Source organism: Phaenicophaeus curvirostris, chromosome 3 (genome assembly GCF_032191515.1).
Source record: "Phaenicophaeus curvirostris isolate KB17595 chromosome 3, BPBGC_Pcur_1.0, whole genome shotgun sequence".
NCBI classification, from domain to species: Eukaryota; Metazoa; Chordata; class Aves; order Cuculiformes; family Cuculidae; genus Phaenicophaeus; species Phaenicophaeus curvirostris.
Genome location: NC_091394.1, coordinates 85590053 through 85609045, shown reverse-complemented (window position 1 = coordinate 85609045; position 18993 = coordinate 85590053). Strand labels below are relative to the sequence as shown.

The 18993-nt window shown below is 45.4% G+C and overlaps 1 protein-coding gene and 1 long non-coding RNA gene across 2 annotated transcripts in view; one reads left to right on the top strand and one right to left on the bottom strand.

Moving 5' to 3' along the window:
* Positions 1-426, bottom strand: part of LOC138718640 (uncharacterized) — a 44029-nt gene extending 43603 nt beyond the window's left edge. Inside the window, exon 1 of the long non-coding RNA XR_011337132.1 lies at positions 66-426. This is a non-coding gene — a long non-coding RNA (uncharacterized lncRNA). The remainder of the gene's footprint in view (positions 1-65) is intronic.
* A 5307-nt stretch (positions 427-5733) lies between these two features.
* The window catches only part of SNTB1 (syntrophin beta 1), a 142959-nt gene continuing 129699 nt past the window's right edge, over positions 5734-18993 (top strand). The window contains exon 1 of the mRNA XM_069854592.1: positions 5734-6329. Within this exon, the coding sequence (XP_069710693.1) occupies positions 5834-6329 (496 nt within the window). The 5' untranslated portion in view covers positions 5734-5833. The remainder of the gene's footprint in view (positions 6330-18993) is intronic.

Genomic DNA, 18993 nt, shown 5'->3' with positions numbered 1-18993 from the left:
TGGTGGAGCAGGCTTTCTGCCTGTCCATGCATCGCCTGTGAGATATAAGGAAATGCACTACTTACCCTCTGATATGATTCTGTCGTGTGATGGGTGGGAGCAAGATCCCAGTTGCTGGTGTGTGACTCATTCATTCACTCCAGAGCTCAGAGGGGCTGCCTGACCACTTTGTCCTCTCTCATGATGGCAATGGGGAGCAAGGCGCTTCCAAAGCACAGAGAATTGGGACATCCTTCCTGCCTAGAGTATTAAGTTGCAGCTTCCATGAGAATGAGTAAGTAGAGGAGCCTTGCTAAGGTCCTTGAAGACTCCTAGGAAGACCTTATTCTCCAGCAACCAGCAGGCCAATGCTGCTTTCATCTCTTAGACTAAGAGCTGTTCTTGGGAGACAACTCATGCTGAAGTCATTGCCTGAGCTTAGCATCATCTTTGGAGGGTCAGTCTTGAGAAACTGCCTGCTTCCAAACTACAAAATTTTAATTTCCTTTCTGTCCTAGCAGACCATCTCTGTTTCCCACCTCTTTAACAGGTTGATTTATGGCCTTGGGGATGACATGGAAAGGAGGAAGATGATCTTAGTCCACCAGTGCCAGGGTGCATCTGGGGCTCAAGGTTACCGAACAAGCAAACTATTTTTTGTATCCAAACTGCTTCACACAAAGGAAGCAAACACTTCTGGCTCCTGCACAGCAGCACAACCTCTCTACTGCTGTGGGGCAGCAGGTTGCAGGGACAGAAGGCTGGAGACAGGTGAGCAGCAAACATCACAGGAGATCCCAGGAGAGGAAAAGCCTAGAGACCTCATAGACAGTGTGTTCCAGAGGTGCCACAGGTGTGATAGGAAGGGTGCCTCCAAGTGAGACTTGCAGGAATGCACAGGATTTGACAGGTCAGGGACATGGGCACGATGTCTTTGGGCTGTGGGGTCAGAACCACATGGTTGTAACACAAAACATATCACACCCTGCAGCATTAAAAAAAATAGATTAAGAACAGGAAAGAACAAGATGGTAAAAATGCTTTGGCTGCTTTGACACCCAACCAGATTATCCTGTTTCTGATGAAAAACAGGACTGATATATGTTGGATGAAATGTGGATTTCCACCACCTTTTTCCTCATTATTATACGTTCAAGAACTAGCTGCAATTCAAACCTCTGATCTTGGCATTTAAAACATCTTAAGTTTAGCTTAGGGAGTAGAGGGAGATGAGTATGAAAGAGAAAAAAACCAGTTCAAGAAGCTGCAAGGTGACAGGACGAAAGTAGCTTGGAATGAAAAAGTTAAGAAACTAATGTACTGAAACAGATCTGCAGAGCAAGTGCAGGACACAAAGACAGGAAAAATTCTACTTTGCTATAGTGTCAACACTATAGTTATGAGCCTTTATTTTCAGGTTCATTGTTTCAACCAATGTTTGAAAAATTGTCTGAAGGCAAGGCAAAAATTTCTAGGGTTCTGAGCTTCATGCTGTCTATTTTAAAGTATTTTTAAGCACAGCAGGAACTAGCCCCAGATCTGTATTCACAAGAAACCTGAATGCTTCCTGGTACCTGCTTCTGTGTTCACTTGCGACACAGCTGCCTCTGCAGAAGGGAAACACGTTCGTTTGCAGCCTGGGCCATCGTTCCTGAGCTGTGGGAACATCTTCTTAGTTTGCCTAGCTAACATGATTCGGGAAGGTGCACATACAGATTTCACACACATACTTCTTTCATGTACGCACAAGTAGGTTCCTGCTTTGAAAAACTGAATGTATAAAGCATTTGCTGGCAAACAGCTATGCATTAATTTTGTTTTTAAATTCCATCATGTGCATAAAAACCTGGATAGCTTCAAACCGGGAAAAGAAAAACAGTGCTTTCATAGTTTTGAAAATAAGCAATAATGACACCTCCCATTTATGACAATCTTCAGGCATTCCTGACATCTTCATAACCCCACCAGCATCAATGAGTAATGATTGCTGCATGCTGACTTTAAAGCAAATAGGCTCCCTCAGCACTGAGGAAGGGATGGATTGCTCAGGGGGATTAGGCAGGTTGCCAGCCCCTTACCAGCAATGCCTTCACCGGTCCAGTGAGAGGTCCTACTGCCATGCAATAGGGACATCTGCATCAGGGTTGGAGCCTGCCCTGCATCCCAGCATAAATAGACATAGGAGCAGCTGTCATGAGGGAATGAGTAAGGATAGTTTAGGCATGTTCCTCAGAAAGACTAGGCTACTGCCATGTTTGGGATCACTGGAGGAGCTGGACTCCCTTCCAATTACTTGTTGAGTTTCCAGTACTGGGCTTCTGACACTGGACTTCCTTCCTCGGTGTCAGGGTAGCAGAATGGAAATGTCATTATTCAGACCTGATACTAACTTCCATCATCTGAAACATGTTCAAGGATCACAATTGTTTCCAGTGTAAAGGAATTTTGGATAAGCTGGCTTCGAACTGTTGTTGCTACACTGATAATGCAAAAAGGAAGAAAAAAAAAAAAGCACTAGAGGGGTTCAAGCGTCCCCCAAAAATCCTTAAAAATAAATACTTCTTTGCTGTAGAATAGCACAATCATAAAGCAGCCACAGCTATAGAAAGGCTATCTTGTCTCCTTACCTTCTCCACCTAGAAGTGGGGTGCGTGCTGTGTTCGCTGCGCTGCTGTCTGACTGGCAAGCTTGCATGTGTGGCCTTACAATGGTTTTGCTGTCAGAAGGCCAGTTGGTTTACATAAGAAGTGAATGCTGACCTTTTTGCCTTTAAACAGGTGCAAAAACTCGAAGAACAGGTAATGTCCTGACTGTCTCCAGTAGCCCCTCTAATAAAGGTGAGCCTGAAGAACCTCTTCAGTGTCACACTCGCGTCCCTTTCTGTATTGCTTTTTCTGCATTTTTGTTTTCACGTGCATGCACAGATCACAGCACCCTTCCCCTTGCCTGGGTACCCAGGCAGTTCCTCAGACATCACTGCTGCACTTCTGACCTGGATGTGGTTTTATGCTCCTTGTACCGGGAGGCAGTTTCTGTGTTTCCCAACTCCCTCACTTCTTCCAGTTCGCAGAACTGCTTCTTTTATTTAGCCCCTTGACTTTAGCTGAGCCCACAGTTCCTTGTAGATCAAGGACCTATTCAACAGCACCTATTAGCATTATCTTGCCTAACAAATAGTTTATACAGCACAAAGTGAAAGAGGCGCTAATCTAGTTCAGGCTTTTATATACTGCTAAAATACAAATGGCAAAAGATGATTATTTGACTTGTTTGAAAGGGTCCATTTTTCACAGCAAATCCTCTCAAAAGGGCAAGTGATGGAGAGAGACGTTTGCTCATTCTTGTCTGTATTGGAAGCCTAACTAGTGACTAGAGATGGAAGACTGGAAGTATCGAGTGCTCTGCCCACCTCACTGACATCCCAGCTTCCTAGTGAATAGTCACACCAAACACTGCAATTGCAGATAATGTCAGAAGCATCACTGTCAGGAGAAGCTTAGAGCTGACATTAGGAGTTTGCATTCTGCCATGCACTGGAAACCATGAGGGATCAGCAGCTGACCTAGGAGTAGCAGTTTTCTCTGTGGCAGAACTGAGTGTTCCATATCTGCACACCTGATCAAACACATGTTTATCTCCTGCTCCTGCTGCATGAACCTGTACTTCAGAAACTACCTTTGCAGGTGACATTAGCAGACCTGAGGGAGGGCTGAGCATGATAAGTTGGCAGGGGTGCCAGTGGAGACGTCTCAAGGCACCTTATCCTTCTCGTCCTTGGTTCAGCAGCCAAAAGTTGCGCTTGGGGTACACAAAGGCTCAGGGTACACAAATACAATAACAAGCTGGCGTTCCTAGGACAGGGAAGCACAGAGACCATGTATCAATCGCACTGTCTCCAGGCAGGGAGATGATCTGGGAGACTGTTTGCCTTGGGCCTGTGCCTTAGCATCTCTTGCGCTATCTTTTCACTTTTCTTTTCAAGACTAAAATGTCACCTGTTTTCTTACAGCTCCAAGGTGGGGACAAGTCAGGAGGAGGAGGCAATGGTATAGAAAGACTTCTTTATTCCAGGGACCAATATATCGGATGCTGGCCTTGGGTAACTTTATTATTTACCTCTGCGTGAACAGGAAAAGAAAATAGCTGGAACAAGCACAGCTCTTGCATACATGCGGTGCAATTGTCTATACAAGGCAGTTCCACAGGAACCCTACTGGAGAACCAGACACACTCAGCAAACACGGCTGAGCACACAGTGTGCTGAAGAAGTGTGAGGCGTTAAACATTTTCTTTCTTTTATTATCTTTTCACATCAGGACAGAAAACATCTGAATATTTTTTCTTCATAAATTTTCTGAAGTTACTTAAAAAAAAGCCCAAGAACTTAAGAGAAGTATTTCCATTAGCAGCAGCGCTGATTCTTTACTATTTTGTGAAGTAAAAATATGAAATAATTGGTAAAAGCTGTTATCTTGGGAAATAGAGATGCCTCATTTTATAACCTGGCCTAGTCACTTGGGCTTGGAGTTACACAGGAATGTGAGTACATTGCAACATCTGATTTTTGCATGCCTATCCTTTCCTCCCCATCCTTCTCTCACCTGCCTGAAGCTGCTGGAACAGAAAAAACACACTCATTCACTGTGCCTGGCACCTGAGAACGAGATCTAAACAAACCCACTAGCACAAATATCTTGCGTCTTGCACATGAGCTACCTAACTTAGCCAGTAAGAAATGCTGCAGAAATGGGTGTGTTACAGCCTCCTCCTGTCTAGGGCTTAGGTGCCTTGCTCAGGTTTGGCAGGACATGCTCCTTTTCACTCTGTATTCACAGCCCTGAGAACTTAATTATAGCTTTTCACCTTGCATTAATTAACATGAGAAATGAAACGGCCTCTCTTCGGTCTGCTTTTTCTCCACCCACCCATTATCCTTGAATAACCCGCCGCCTGTGGGTTCCCGCTTTCCCTAGGCGCAGGGCTGCGTTCCTACCTAGGAGGAGGAACCCCCATGCAGTCTGGGTGAGGCTGGAGACAAGGGAGTGTTGAGGCCTCCTTCTGCCGTATTTTGGAGGGAAGGGGATGTGTTTTATGTAGCCCCGAGCAAGGGGCATAGTCTAAGAGAACCTACTAGCACAAGGCAAGCTTGTCCAGGGATGATCTTGTACGCAGGTTCCCCTCCTGCTGAGGAGGCAAGTCCCAAGTTGCCCAGCCCAGGTTAACCCGGGGCACTCGTGCGCATCTGGGAGCAAACCCCTGGGGTCAAAAACACAGGGACACACGGACAGACACACCCGGACCCGCGGACAGACAGACACACGCACACTTGGACCCACAGCCCTGCGGACAGACAGACACGTGCAGACACAGACCCGAGGACAGACAGGCACACGCACACACGGACCCGCGGACAGCCAGCCAGCCCCACGCACACCTGGACCGGCGGACAGACAGACAGACAGCCCCGCATACATCTGGACCCGCGGTTAGACAGACAGCCCCACGCACACCTGGACCCGCGGTTATACGGACAGACAGCCCCACGCAGCCACGGACCCACGGACAGACTGACAGCTACAAACACCCTCGGACAGACAGACAGACAGACAGACGCACACCCGGGCCGTCTGCCCGCGGACAGCCAGCCAGCCCCACGCACCCCCGGACCCGCGGACAGGCAGCCAGCCCCACACCTCCCCCCGTGGGCGGGCGGTGCCGCCAGGTGCGCCCGCCCCGGCGCGGCCCCTCCCCTGCCCTCCCCGCGGCGCCGGGCGCTCGCCGCCCCCCGGCCGGACCCGGAGCCGCCGCTCGGGGCCGGGGGTTCCGCGCTGGGCGCCGCCGGCATGCTGCTAAGATGGCGGTAGCGGCGGCGGGCGGCCGGGCGCGGCGCAGCGGCCGGCTGGAAGTTTTGGTGCGGGAGCGCTGGCACCGGGTGCTCGCCGACTTGGGCGCCGAGGCGCTGGTGCTGAGCGGCGAGGAGCGCCCCGACGGCGCGGCGCGCGACGGGCCGGGCGGCGATGGGGCGGGCGGCCGGGGCGCCGAGACGGCGGCGCGCACCGCGTTCACCGACCCGCCCGAGCGGGTGCCCGAGGCCGTGTCCAACAAGAAGCGGTGCGTGAAGGTGCTGAAGCAGGAGCAGGGCGGGCTGGGCATCAGCATCAAGGGGGGCAAGGAGAACAAGATGCCCATCCTCATCAGCAAGATCTTCAAGGGGCTGGCGGCCGACCAGACCCAGGCGCTCTACGTGGGCGACGCCATCCTGGCCGTCAACGGCACCGACCTGCGGGACGCGACCCACGACGAGGCGGTGCAGGCGCTCAAGCGCGCCGGGAAGGAGGTGCTGCTGGAAGGTAGGGGCCGGAGAGGTTTGCGGAGCCGAGCCGAGCCGGGGTGGGGTGGGCTGGGGGGAGAAGACGCGTCCCTCTCCCCTCCCCGCTTCTCATCCCGCTCCTCCGGGCGGCTTTGCAGCGGGAAGAGTTTATCCCCGCGCCGCTCCGGGACCCCCGACGGCACGGGTTAAGGACGGCGCCCCTAGGGAAGGGACCGAGCGAGCTGGCGGGGAGTTAGGCTTGAATTTGCCGCCGGAGCGCCCACAGCCCCGACCGGGAGCGGTGGGTGCAGCCCCGCAGCCCCGTCCCGTCTCGGCGCAGGGCCGGCTCCCGGGCTGACAGCTCACGCTGGGAGCCTGTCCGAGCTCCTTCAGGATCTGCCGCCTGGACGTTTTCGCGTTTTTTCATCCCAAGAAAGCTGGGGAGGGTTTGTGTGCCAGGAGAGGAGTGGTTAAAGGAGTAGAGGAACCCGGTCGCGCCGTAAGCAAACGGATTGCGGGACTTTTTCCGATGCCCCAAACCTCCCACCGTTCGGATTCTTCCTTTCCCCCTTTAGCCGCCCCGCTCCCGACCAGGGATGAGGGACGGAGGCTTGAATGAAGCTGGTGGTGCCTTACTGGCATATTAACCATCTCTGCAAAGCAGCGGCATTTCTTTCCTTTCCCAAGGATGAGTGAAACAGTTTTGTAAGAAGTAGCCTTAGAAAGCGAGCCCAGAGTAAGGAGCAGACATCGGTCTTCATGGAGATGACGTGGGGGAAGGTGTCCCCCCAGAACAGGTCGGATGTTGGGGTGGGCGTGAGCAGAAGCGGAGCCTGGTTCCCCAGGACAGCGAGTTCATGAGGAGAGAGGTGTTCACAGGCATTTAATACTTGCCTTCTCACAAGGACTAATTTAGTTGCTCCACCTGAGACAATGAACAGCTTCAGAAATGCCCTTGGTGTGTGTTTGATAAAGTGATTGCATATTTGCTGAGAAGTTCATTTAACCGGAGGTCAGTGGCATTTGCATCATGCTGCTGTGCCTTCTTCCCCCGTGCCATCGCCCTTCTCAGGGCCACAGGCACTCCTGCTTTTGGTACCACACATTTTCTTATGTGGTTTTTTGGTAGTTGTTCTGAGGAATGAATGAAGGTGCTGCTCCTGGTTAGGAGGTGCAGCTGAGGATCAACTGTGAACAAACAGCTATGGCATAAAGTTACAGAAAAAGTTTGAAGGGCAAGGAAGGTGAGACAATGTCAAATGCAGTAGTGTATGCTGAGAAACTGTTCAGTGCTGTCCACGTGACGGTGAAACTGTGAAGGAGTTAAGAGCCCCATGAGGTTTTAAGAAGCTGAGGGGCAATTGTGTCATCCTTCCCCGCATGGTCAGTGCTGCTTGTGGGACCAAACTGTGCCTCATACTCCTTTGCTGCACTCGAAGCACTTACGATACGTGTGAAGCCTTAATATGAACTTCTCTTTGAGGTCTGTATTGAGACTGTTGCATCTGAATTCTGTCACTGGTTTGTTTTTGCAGTTTAAAGGGCTTCCTAGGGTGCAGACTAAGCAACAGCTGACCTTTGGTGTGATCTAATGAGTAATGTATATAGTGCTTGCGACAGCCTCCCTCCCTCTGTGTAGTGCCTTAAGTAACAGCACCTGAACATGCTGCTGCACAAGTCTTAAAAACTCCTCAGTTTTCTTCCTGGTAGGAGTGAAGATGAGGCTATTTCAGCATGGACTTAGCCTCCTTCTGTCCACTCCATTGTTGCAGCTATTTTCTTGCTTTTTTTTTTTTTTTCCCCTCCATGAAGGCTGGTGTCCCTCAGTGGTTGTTTCTGCGATGGGATTCTTAAATTGCAAGCATATTTCAGTAGTCATCCGTTCATAGAGTTAAAATACTCTGACACTGAACCTAGTGTTTTGTCCTGCCTTTCTCTTGATTTTTCAGTAGAGTAACCGAAAGGAGAGTTGTCCATCGCATTGCCCTGGAAGGCACTACCCCCTTCATTAGGGAACCTCTCTACGTGAATGGCTTGTGTAAACAGGCAGTTTAAAAATTCTCTGAGATTCAGTTTCCCACGTTGAAGGTCTTTCTTCAATAGCAGAGTCTAAAACAGTATTTTTATTACTAAAGGAAGGAAAACCCAAAAGGTTGGTTCTCCCCCCCCCCGCCCTTTAAAGTATAGGAGAGAGAGCCTTGATTTTCCTTTCCTTTCAGACAAGAGGAATTTGCCATTTCCTGACTTCTTAGAGAATTATGTATTACAAAAAGCAGCCTCTGCTGGGGCAGGTCAAGACCCTTGTGCATCTCCTCTCTAGGATCTTTCTCCAGTTAACAAAGCAGTGCCAGCATGCGTTTCCAGGCTCAAAATGTAACATCACATTTTCAGGGAAATTCCGAGACTTCAGACTGTAACTGACTTCTGGACCAGGAAAACTGAATTTACTTTGATGAGATTGCAAAGGCATGGCAAGATGCGAAGCATGAGGAACACATTTCACAGTGTTCCAGAGCTCTGGATATTGCCCAGCGTGTTGTGTGGTTGTGTGTTCCTGGAAAGGATCTTACAGTTGAGCGTTTCCTAGAGGTTATCGGCAGCAAAGATATGGGCAGTATGTCTCAATACACCCAACATCAAAGTGCTGGAGCCCATCTGTTATGTTGCGTCCTTCCTAAAATTGCTTGCTTAGTGAAATGAGGCATTTACCAGCTCAGCGCTAGAGTGTAGTCTCTCCTGCATTCCTGTGCAGGGAGGAAGGGAGCAGAAAATCCCTCCCCAGCCTTCTGCACCGTGTGTGGGCAGCAGGGCTGACACTGGGGTGGGTGGCAGGAGGAGGAAAGCGTGCGGAGAGGAAGATGTGCAAAGAGGGGAAGGGATGGGACATTGCTTCATTTTAACACTTGCCCTTTTTGCTGCATTGATTGCTGTCTCTGAGCTGGTGGAAGTAGAGATTATTTGCTGAAGGGTTAGGGGTGGTATAGCTGCAGTAGCTGTACTGGGAAGAAGCATAGCTGTAAAGCCCTGTAGGAGAAGTCCTACTCGAACAAATTTAATAGCCATGCTGGGTTGTTCTCCCCTCTCATTTTCTATCACTGAAGGACATCACTTCTATAGTACAACTATTAAGCTGAAGTTGTATAAACCAGTTCCTTTTTACAGGTCTGATCTGTGAGGTTGGCCAGAGTGCCTTGAAATCAGGTAGTATTTGATAAATGGAAGGGAAATAAGGCATCAGGAGTTACACTGCCATAGAAGGAGCTGTAAGGCAGAAGGTTCAAGAGGAGGAGGAGGTGATGGTGAGGAAGGACTTGAGCCCTAAGAAACCCTGCCCTCTCCTCATCTGCAGGGATGGACCTTTCCTGCCTGCAGCGTTTAATTTCCTGCAAGCTTTCCATCACAGCTTGGGCATGGGTGCAGGGGAGCAAAGCAGCCAGCAAGTAAGGTAGGGGGAGTGCTGTTGCTGGGGTTCTCAGCCCTGGATGGGCCTCACATGTTCAGCACAAAAGGACAGAACTTCTCACCAGCATGCAGGAGCACAAGAATTTCCCTTCGTGAGAAATGAGACAGCATTCTTGTACAATGCTTATTTACAGGCATGGAAGGCAGCTAAAATTATCATGACAGCTATTGTTTGTGCATGTAATTTCCCTGTGGTTCTGTTAAATTGGGCCGCCTTAAATAAGCACTTCGGAAAATCAAGCAGCCCCTCTTGTGCTTTGTGAAGCACATTACATTCAAGTGACTCTCAAGACACAAAAGGTGTTTGTTTTTATCGAAGCATCCTAGATGAAAGTAGTCCCTTGGCATGTTCTGTAACCGAGCCAGTAGTGCCTAACTCACATTCTGTATGTGTTCAGTGAAAAAATTAAAAATTGAAGTAGCCTGCACTCATGTCAGACCAGACCCTTCTGCATGATGCTGTATTTGGATGTGGAGAAGAATCCCCACTCATTAGTGTGTTTTTGCTAGCTGGCTGCAGGATGTTTTTTTTAGATTGCATCACTTCCTAACATTAAATGTGTGCGGATAAGCTTCTGATGATCATGGAGATGGCTTTGCAGTGGGAAAAGGAGCATCTTCTTAATGTTGCTAGTTTCTTACTAGCTTTGAGTGATTCTTGGTTAATCTAACACAATTGCAAGGTAGAGGTTACAGCTCCCTTGAGAAGTGACTCTCAGCCTCTCTAGGTTTGCAGAAATTTCCCACACAGAGGCAGCCCCCTGTATGGTGAATTTTACCATATGGACAGTAGACTATAGTTATCTTTTGTAGCCCTTTTGGGAGTAATCCACAGCTTTAAAGCAATGTAAGTGTAAGCATAGTGCAGTCTGTACCGTAGTGACACATATTATTTGCCAAACAATATTTCTGTAAGAATTTTAATGATTCTTCCCTTCCTACTCTTCAGAAAATTTCTTTGTGTGAAGCAAAGTGATTCTGCCTATGTGAATTACATGTTGAAGTACTGCAAAATAGGCATGGGTTGCTTGTTGGCTGTATTTGTCTATCTTACCTATGTTTTATTTCATGCTATATGTTTCTGTACTGACAACAGGAGCTTTACGGAGTTTTACAAAATAGATTGTTTATCCAAGAAAGTGTGCCCCTTGCAAGTATAGGGGAAAAATGAGGCACAGGGCACTCAATAAGTGCTTACATAATGTAACAACTTACTATAGTCAGGGCTGTAAATCTCAGTGATTGCAAATTCTATGCATAGTTATTCTTTATGCTTCCAGTAAACATACAGAAAAACATTTCACTTTTTTTTTTTTTTGATGCCAGCAAAAATTGCTGGGGAAATACTTCGTGTGTAGGGGCTACACGAGATTTCATAGCCTGTGCAGCTGCCCTTGGCACACATCAGCTTGAAAGTGAAATTGAAAGGGAAAGGAGCAGGTAATCTTATTCTCAAGAACACCAAGTCTAAGCAGTCCCCGAGAATCAGTTTTGATTGTTTCAGCTGCCTGTGGCTGATGGGGAAGCTTGAGTGGGAACACTTGATGTCTTTCATTGATTAGATTAGATTACAGGCTAATTTAGCAGTCCAGACAGTCTGTATCACCTTTCACAGATAAGAATCAGTACATCCTCTTTGCAGTAAAGCTGGTACAAGTCCTCTTTCCCAGTTACTATAAAGAAAATAAGGCAGTTGTGGTCAGATCAACACATTACTGGACTTATTTTCACTAAGTGCAAGTTTCCCCCACAACTTGGAAATAATTCTTCTATAGGACTTAGTAACAGCTCCTTAAGGATGTTTAGAAGATTAAACATGTCTAAGGATCTGGGATTTGATTGCACATACATGTTAAGTATCATTAGAGAGAAAAAAAACCAAAAACAAACCAGAACACATATTTTTAAATCCCAGCAGTAATTCCTTTGTGGAAAATTAAATTGCAAACTTCGTATAAGTCTTTGAAGAATCTTTAAACTATTAGACAGAGTGAAACTGAAGGCTGAAGGCTTTTGGTATAGTTAATGAAAGAGTATTTGTATCTTATTTTTCCCATGGCAGGTGCCTTTTTGTCACTCTTCTGGAAAGGCATTTTCACATGGGTGATCACAAATGGCACTCGCGTATCCCTGTCCCATCCCTCTCTGTGCGACCCACTGGGCTTGCATCTGAAATGCTTGCTATGCTTTCATCCTGAGGGAGCTGGCAAGGAGTTTATGTAATTCAAACCAAAGTTTGGATTTGAGACAGCCCCATCAAGGCTTCTCCTGTGAAAGCTCACGTAAGTGTGCTTTGCAGTATGATAACAAGTGCTAATCCCAGTAGTTCGATGGTTTCTGGTATAGATTGGGAAGGATATTCTGTCATTTTTTCTTTTTATTTTCTTAATCTCACTTTTTTCATAACATATGCGGTGGAGCTTCTCTCATAGTAATTTGTAAGTTTAAGTATAGCATCCATTTGTGTGCATTCAGAGTTTGTAAGTGTTGGAGAGATTACCCTATCTATTTGTAATCTATTCCAGTGGTCATTTACTTCCCAGCTTTAAGAACACATTATTTCCATTCCATTTTTTCTAATTTAGGTTTCTGAGTATAGGATTATTTTGTACTTTATTCTGCAAGATTATGTTGCCATGGCTACTTGTTAGAATTGGTACAGCTTCTTCAGTAGAAGGCAAATTGAAGGAAACAGTAGTTCAAGAGAGCAATAGCATATGTAAATGAACAATATATGATGGGAACAAAGCTGTCCCAGCACGAGAGATTCTAGCTTTCCAGGTCTGAAACAATTCATCAAGCAACTCAGAAAAATAATTGGTGGAGAAGGGATGGTAGCAATGAGTTTCTAGAGCACGCAGGAATTCTTTTAACTACATATTGTATAGGGTTTGCAAGTAGCCTACATAGTGTAGTTTAGCTGGACTTGACGTGGTGGGTGGACACAAGTGAGATTAACCTCTCTTTGCCCCTCCTGACACCCTGTTGGTCTCACTACAGCAGCTGTAGCTGGTGTGAAGAGAGCTTCTCTTGGCTTAGCTGTGTCGCTTCTCCAAACCTTAAACTATGTTGAGCAGAGGAAAATACTGCTCTCAGCATAAGCTGTGTCTGTGCATAGGGTCTTTGCCAGGACATCTACTTAAAGCAATCAGGGAGAGCATTGTACTGGTGTGGCAAATTGAGAAAGAACTTGGACTCTGAATAGTGGGAATAAATAGTCTTTTGGCAAGGACAACAGGTAGAGATGGGAAGAAATTTCAGGGGAGTAGCAGCATTTGGTACATGCCTTGAGGAGTGTCACTGCAAGGATGGAGTTAGAAGATGTTCGAGGTGAGGCATGGCTGAACTGGGCTAGAGAAGTTTGTGAGAAACTAGGAGATATGTAGAAAGTGTGGTGTGCTACTTGTCACTCATGTTACGTGTTGGAAGGTGTGTTATGAGCCTCTTTCATGATCTTAAATAAACAGCTGTCAGCTGCTATTTTGCTGGACCAACAAAGCTGCTCTGTGAGGCTTGGTCTCTGTGGTGGCTAATGGCCCTACCCTGTGTGCCTTGCACTTCTGGAAGAGAGAAGATTCAATGAAATTATGGCATCCAGAATCTTGCAATGTCTCAGGGTCCAGCAAGACTAGGTAATGAACTAGCACACAAAAGTTTTTTACCTAACTCTGCTTGTGGAGACATTGCGAAAAGACAAAATTGGTTTGTCCATCATCCACTTAGCTATCAAAACATGCTTTTCTCCAAAATGTAAGTTAACAAACTTCATTACAAAAGGCTTAATCAGCTCTGAATAGTCCTTGAGATTGCTTCAGGGCTATGCACTGCCTTGCTGTTGGGTTAGGTTTGTTCCTTCATGTAAATTAAATTAAGGGACGTAATTTCTGCATGACTCTTTGGCAGACTTGAATTTCCAATTGCTGCTACTGTACATTTCTGTTACAGTCTGGCTTTAATTTTGTCTGTCTAGGATTGAAATGACTGAGCTGGTTAAGGCTTTCGCTGTGCCTATACTAAGGGCATGACAGACTAGGTCACTGCCAAAGCAGCACATCTGTATTGTAGCAATTGGGTGAAAGTGAGTTCTTAATTGTAAGGAAATGAGCCGGAACACTAGATGTGGAGAAACAGTCTCTGATTAGAAATTATTAACATACAGCACACTCCTAGAAATGTTGTACAGCTTTCTGCTGAACTGTTGAATGCAGTGGTTGTTGGCACAGTTCTAAAAGTCATGGAAGCTAAGGCTGTGGCTGTGTTTGTTCTTCACCGCTCAGGGATGTTTCCACCTAAATATGCTATGTATTTGAGCAGTAAGTCTGCTTCAAGCAGCACACAGATGAGTAACGTGTGTGTGTGCATGTGTGTGAATAGCTTCTGTTCACTTTAATGGCATGATGAAAAATGGTGAATTCTGGTATGGTACAGATATCTCAGAAGTGGTATCATTTTTCCCAGTAGCTGAAAGTTAGAGACGTATCATAATATAAAATTAAAATCTTGGGTTTTTTTTTTAAAAAAAAGACAGAATCAGAGTATAGATTTATTTCTGGCGAAGGAGACACAACTTAACTGATTTGCTCCAACAGATAACATGACCTCATGTGTCTATTTATAAGCCTTATTTGCCCTTTCATGGAAATAGGGCCATTAGTTAAGCTTTATGTTCCATTTGCCATAGGCATATTCTGCTGGTGCAATATGTATTTTGGCATTTAACATAATCAAGTAGTTATAAGAGAGTATTGAAAGCTATACCATGGAAATAATGTATCACCACTCTTCTATGAGTTATTTTAATAGTAGCTGTTTTCAGGACGATTTACTATACTTATATGTATTTTTTAACTGCCATTGGCTCTGATTCTGCAAGAGGAGCAAGAGGCAGCTGTGTGAAGCTAAAGATGCTGGAAAGGATTAGTGTTATCCAGTATGTAGCTTACAAGGCTGCTTTAAGCTAATAGTTTTAGATCATACAGTGAAGAGTTTGTTTGTCCCAGAGTTTGGGCTTTAATCGCTGTGAAGCAGCCTGGAAGTAGAAGGCAGTCAGGCTGACAGGATGGCAGTGTCAGACATGATTTTCTTCGCAGTAGGCAGTGCCCTGTTGGTCATATTCTTGCCAGGCAGGAGCCAGCGGGATCCTTCTCTTGCTGACATGAAGCCAAAGGAGAGATTTAAGTATTGGATATAAAGGAGTATTTTCGAGGAATGACGTGGGCGGGATTTGCCTTCAGGACTTGCTGCCTGAATTCTTCGTCGTTTGTTTTGTTTAGTTTTTCTTTTGGGGCAGGGGGTTGTTTTGTGGATTTTTTTTGGAGTTTGGTTTATTTCATTGTTTGTGTTGGGGATGCGGTGGACAGGGAAAAAAGCCTTCCAAAGCACCATTGTTTCCCAAAGAACACATTAGCCTTGGTAACTGTCTGTCCTTTTTGACTTATTTGTCCTGTCCTGTGCAGCGGCAGACTCTCCTGGTACACAGCATACTCCATCAGCGATGTGTGGCTGGAATGGAGAGGTATCTCCAGAGAACCATCAAGGTTCCTGTAGGAATACCTACCATATGAATACATACCTAGGCAGAGACACACACTCTAAGGTGTGTATGTACATACTTCTATAATGAGCAGGCATTCCTTGTTTGGGGCTTGACACTGAAATGTGCTCGAGGCCAACCTGGTTGTACTAACTTTAGGCTGCTGGGGCTTTGCCATATTTGGAGAGGCCAAGCTGATGTCTGTGTTACCCATCAGGTCTCTCCACTGCAAGAGTGATGTGGTGGGCTGTCCTGGCTCAGCACTACACAGAAAGGCTTTAGGTGTTGCAGCCCTGGAAAGCCTCTTCCAGGACAGGGAATGTGGCTGGTTGAGAGCTCTGTCAAATAAAGTCAGGAAGATGTGCTTACTGCAATTGAAAGGGAGCGATCTTCAAGCTGGAATGACTTGAATGATGACAGCAGGGTCTTGGTAAAGAGCTCCAGGTGTTATTACTGTGCTTTGCCTAAATTAAACCCATATAGATTTTAGATACTCAGGTAAATGGCTAGTCAAAGGGTTGACATTGCTCAAATTCTTCAAACAGCTGGCTGGGAAGGCCACAAGCAACAGTTAAAGGTGCTGGTCAACCTTAATGTGCTAGAGATGCCACAGGTAATCTGCTTGAAGCCTCTGTTGCTGTCATGGCTTTTGCTGACCTTTTCTTTGCAGGAGTAGTGGCGAGGCTGCAGTCTGATGCTGGGATCTTTGTGGCCATGGCTGTCTTCTAGCTATGGAGAGTAAATCTGTATTCCTGCCTTAAAAAAGGTAAAAACCTCATAGTAACTTCAGTCTTCTCCATGTTTGTGAAATGCTAGACAAGTGTCTGGCCAAAAATAACAATAAAAGAAAAAAGTGCTTTAATCCAGCAAGAATGGAAGTGAAAGCATCTAGTTTTAAGAAGTTCTAGTCGATTTAGTGAATAGCTGTCTTCATAAATAAGCCAGACCTAAGATGCAGGAGGGCAGGTCATGAAGGAAACATTACAGTAACAAAATAGTGTTATTTCCACTTAATGCTTTAAAATCAACCCTGAAAGGCTCCATTAAGGAAAGTCATAAACTGAAGTTCAAAGAGATGGCGTATAAAATATCCCTGAAACTAAGAATGATCCTCTGTCAGTTTTATGTTTACCTTTCACTGTGTTGTATCTGTTTTAATAAACGTGTGGGATAGACTATCAAAAGAACAGCATTTGGTCTGTGAAGCCTTGAGGACATAAACAGGGAGTCTGGGCATATTATAAATTTCTCCCAGTAAAAATCAACTTAAAATGATTCTGGGCTTTGCCTGTGTGATAACTGTTATGCTAGGACCATCCTATGTTGATCTTGTTTTATATTTGTATTGAACTTTTCTACTAGGCACACCTTGAAATGTTAGTATTTAATGCTTGAGTTTTCATTCAAGTGCTGCCAGAGCTTTCTGTTCATGTGCATAAATGGTATTAAGACCTTAGAAAGGTTTAAAAGTTCACTGTCTTAAGAAAACATTGAGGAACAAACACCTTTTGGTTTTTGAGGGAGGAAAGGAAGAGTTGACTTGAAAACACAAGTTTCTGTGGTATTTTTTGTGATGTTCTAATTTGAAATGCCATTTGACATTTAAGAAGAAAGCAATTTACTTTCAAAAGGCTGATTTGAACTTGCATTTGAAAAATTTCCCAAGTGAAATTTTCTATGTGGAGTAGCGGAGAACTACCCGATCTACCTTCTTCTCAGGGAAAATCTTTACAATCATGGCCTAAAAGTTTTGACCTACTCAATGCAGTATTTTTTTCCCATTTGGTTAAAATATGTAGTTCATTTCTCTAAGTGCCGGTGTTTGTTCTGTGCTTTGGAAACTTTAGACATGCTGTTTGCCTTAATCACTTTGTTCTGTTTCTTTTCTATCAATACACACACTGTACAAAGTGGATAAGGATGTATATTCGGTACGAGCCAAGACAGTTGTGCTTCCAGCAGAGTAGTTACAAGGGATACGTTACATGAATTCCTGTAAGACATTTACTTTTGATCTTTTCAGTTAGTCATCGATCTGGGAGTACACTTCCTTGTTTCTTTGAAACTCAGCAGTAGAAGCCTTGAACACAGAGTGAAATGAAAAAGAAACTTCTCAGGTCTCTAAAACTTGCCTAAAACACCTTCTACGTGTTTTAATATCTCCTCAATGCAGCTGCAGATTAAATGGGTCTGCTAACTTTCTAGCTTTTGCCATCTTAAACACTTTGTGTAGAACTGTGTGTATATGAAGGAATAAAGAAGTGTTCATGAAACCATAAAAACTGGGAGATTGTTTCTGTGGAGGAATATGTGGTGCATTATTTTGCTTCTTTATTTTCCCTTTGCTTTATTTCTGTTCACTGTTGTGTTGGCTGATGTTGGTTTAGGAATGCCTTTAAATGTAGCTGCTTAATTCCAGAGCTGACCTAATCCTAGTGTGGGCACAGCTATGGAAATCTATCAGCAATATTATGTGGGCACAAGGTACAAGTGGGTATACGCATGAAGTGTATGCCATGATCTTGCACGCTTGGTGTATATGCATTTTGCTCATGTCCTGGCAGAATTTGTTTGTTGTCAGTGGTATGTAGATTAAGTTAATTGTTATATGGAAATGGAAATAAATGGAGTGTTGATTATACCTGCTCTGAAGGAGTCTCTGGGCTGATTTTTTTTGCTGGAGTGCTTCACAGGAAGCTGCACCTGCAATTTTGGTTTTTGTCATGGTCTGCGTTCTGCACTCGGACCCCACTGTTCCTGCCCAGCTGTCTGTGGCTGAGCCGCCAGTGGTGAGTGGGTGATGGCCAGGCTGATGGGGACAACCTGCTGCCTGCTTGAGAGTGCTGAGAAAGGAGAGTGAATGTGGAGCAGAAGGTGGGAGAGCAAAAGCTCCCTCCTGTTCAAGTTGGCATGAATTTTCCCATTGATTTCAGATTAGGACATTTTTTAGCAGGCAATATTGATGTAAAGCACTATTGGGGGGAAAAAAAGATGATGATACAGGTTTATCTCGTCTCTGATACCTACTGCATTACTTCTCCTTAAAAATAACATGGACAGATCTTTGGTCCGTTCATGATGAACCACCTCACTGGCTTCCTACATGGCTAAAAAGACCTGCTTGCAAGCTTTTCTGTTCAGGCTCTGTGTTAAAACGCTGCTTTTCTGTGCTTAACGAACTTGACTCCATTCTCTACCTCTGCAGCCCTTTTAGCTTGTTCCTGCTCCCTGAAAGCCTGATGAGTGAAAGCATTGTAAAATAGAAGTGGTAGCAACAGTAATTGATTAAACAGTCGTTATTTCTTAATCTACTGTTCAGTGATAGTCACAAAGGTTGAATAACTCAGCTCAGTCGGATCTGTGCCTAAGATGTGTGTCCTTGTCTCAAATCAAATGAGCATCAAAATGGTACTTTTGCAAACCTGCAAGGTTTCTCTTAAATTCCAAGGTGACAGATAATTGTATCAACATCTTCTCAAAGGATGTTTCAGGTTTTATTTCTTGTTCAGAATTAAACTCTGACCTCTGCAACAGCAGAGACACACTGAAAATAATGTTTAGCTGGAGCAGGAAGCAGTCATTGGTTTTGGAGACAACAAAAATATAGTTTCAGGTGAAGGCTGGTTTGTAGAGTTATGTTTTTCTACAAAAAGCTGCACCCAGCAGAAATTTGACATCTTTCCTGTTGAACAGGAGGTTTCTAAGTGCC